Source organism: Lactuca saligna, chromosome 5, assembly GCF_052625555.1.
Source record: "Lactuca saligna cultivar CGN05327 chromosome 5, ASM5262555v1, whole genome shotgun sequence".
Taxonomy (NCBI): domain Eukaryota; kingdom Viridiplantae; phylum Streptophyta; class Magnoliopsida; order Asterales; family Asteraceae; genus Lactuca; species Lactuca saligna.
The window spans coordinates 259,536,452-259,539,020 of NC_136421.1; the positions used below are offsets into that span (position 1 = coordinate 259,536,452).

Below are 2,569 nucleotides of genomic sequence, written 5' to 3' on the forward strand. Positions count from 1 at the left end.
AAATAGATAGAAAACAATGGATTTCGGGCATGAATCACTTCCTTCAAAGTCAAGAGAGACATTGAAGTGCTTGCTTAGTTTCCCATTATATAACGATCAATTACTTGTTAAGAAGTACTGAAAGGCATCTTTTAAAGGTTATAAAGGGTGGCTTTCACTTCAATTCATGAATTCGATACTCGACATGAGACCGAAACTGAATGAAGTACTTGTGAGATCATTGTGATCTGTTGAACAAGTAGGTAAGATAACTTTTATAGTGACAAGAGGAAATATAGAAATCTCAAAAAAATAAATTGGATCTTTAAGGGAAGAAAAGCCTTGTTTTTAGACAAATTAATAAAAGATCACGCAAAAATAAAAAGAGATTTCTTTAGGTAACAAGTAAGCTCTAGAATATGAGAATTCACCGTCAATTCATTTGAGGTGTTGAATTGTGGGTTTCACTTAGTGCATAGTGGCATGAGACTAAGATCATTAACAGATATTTTGTATAACCATAAACCTCAGTGGTAAATGATGAGAGTCTCAGGGGTTATATTGGTGATATGAAGTATAATGGAGAAAAATGTTGGAGATGGTATATGAAGCGAATGTACCTCTGCTTTAAAGAAAAGAGTGACCAAGCAGAAAACTCTAAAATCAATATGAGTAGAGTAAGGTAGCTCATGATAAGAGTGAACATTACAGCCTGAATTGGGAAAACATGATTTGTATATATCATGTTATTAAAGCTTCACTCAAAATCTTTCGAAGCTTTAGTCAACATACAACAGCATGCTTCTAGGGACACCTAACTAATGGAACAAAATGAAATAAATATAACTGCTTGAGCTCCACCATCGAGAAATACACTTAGAATAAATAAAAGTGTTAGAAAGAAATAAAAAAAAATATTTTTGTATTTTTTGAGAATTGACCAATTGAACAAAAGAAAAAAATATTTTTGGATTTTATAAGTATTTTTATGAGAATAAAAGTGAAAAATATTTTTGGAATTTTATATGTGGAAAAGAAGGACTGAAAAAGAATACAAAGGAATACAGTTAAAATGCCTTGTTAAGAAAAAGAAGCGAACGAGTTCAGAAGGACTGAACCCGAAATAGACCGAACGTTCTGTTCATTTCGGTTCTTGTTAGAACTTCACCCGAAATAGACCGAACCCGAAATAGAACGAACGTTCGGTTCATTTCGGTTCGCTCTATTTCGCTTGTTACCTTTATGAAAGTGAAGTCATTTTTGGTACAGATTCAGCTTGCATCATTCCTAGGCCTTGTAGAATCTTATTGAAGCTCGCTTCAGGTAAAGCCTTTGTGAATATGTCTGCCAGTTGACCAGTCGTTCTGATGAAGTGAATTTCTACGTTACCATCTTCGACGTGATCCTTGATGAAATGGTACCTCAGTACTATATGCTTAGTCTTCGAATGTTGCACTGGTTGTGACAAATCCTAATTTCTCTTTCAGCATCGCAATATAGTGGGATTTTCTTCATGTTTAGCTCGTAATCCCTGAGTTGACTTTGTATCCAAACGACTTGAGATGTGCAAGATGCTACAACAATGTATTCAGCTTCTGCAGTGGATAGAGAAACACAAGTTTGTTTCTTTGATTTCCAACTAACCAATTTACCATCTAGAAATTGACATCCTTCAGTTGTGCTTTTATGATCTAATCCACAGCCACCTAAGTCAGCATCTGAGAATTCTTGAACAAAGAATCCTGAGTTGGCTGGATACCACAGACTGAGAGAGGAGGTTCGCTTCAGATAGTGAAATATGTTTTTCACAGCTTGTAAATGAGGTTCGCGTGGGTTGGCTTGAAATCTTGCACAGTAATAGACTGAAAACATGATGTCAGGTCTACTGGCTGTAAGATACATCAGAGACCCAATCATTTGTCAATAGAGTGTCACGTCAGCTGCTGGTTTCTACAATGAGGGTTTAAGCTTAGTTCCAAAGGCCATAGGCACTTTCACTTTGGAGTCTCCCATCATCCCAAATTTAGCTAATAAAGTCTTGGTGTATGCTTCCTGATTAAAAAAATGCCTTCGGGTCCCTGTCTAATGTTCAATCCAAGAAAAAAGTTAATTGGACCCATTGAGCTCATTTCAAATTTAGTTTCCATCAACTTTTTGAATTTAGCTGTTAAGCTAGGATTCGTAGAGCCGAAGATGATGTCATCAACATAAATTTGGACTATCATAAGGTGGTTACCTTCTCGCTTACGAAAGAAGGTTGGGTCAACCGAACCTTGTTTGAATTTAGACATTTTTAAGAAATGAGTGAGAGTTTCATACCATGCTTTGGGAGCATGTTTGAGTTCATATACAGCTTTCTTAAGGACATAACAATGATTTGGATACTTCTCGTTCACGAAGCCTGGCGGTTGCTCAACATATATGGTTTCTTCAAGGTCACCGTTGAGGAAGGCACATTTGACTTCCATCTGATAGACTTCAAAGTTCTTGTGAGTTGCATAAGCAAGAAAGATACGAACAGACTCTAATCTTGCAACTGGAGCGAAGGTCTCTTCATAATCGATTCCCTCTTCCTGACAGTATCCTTTGA

The 2,569-nt window shown here is 36.4% G+C and overlaps 1 protein-coding gene across 1 annotated transcript; it reads right to left on the reverse strand.

Annotated features, from left to right (window-relative positions):
- Window positions 1-1,407: 1,407 nt before the first annotated feature.
- On the reverse strand, window positions 1,408-1,896 carry LOC145046568 (secreted RxLR effector protein 161-like). Its single transcript, XM_078994854.1, has one exon. The coding sequence runs from the start codon at window positions 1,894-1,896 to the stop codon at window positions 1,408-1,410; it is 489 nt and encodes a 162-aa protein (XP_078850980.1).
- Window positions 1,897-2,569: the final 673 nt, after the last annotated feature.

What these genes read in the sequence shown, in the direction of transcription:
- LOC145046568 (XM_078994854.1), bottom strand. Translation starts at nt 1,896, where the DNA reads ATGATTGGGTCTCTGATGTATCTTACAGCCAGTAGACCTGACATCATG.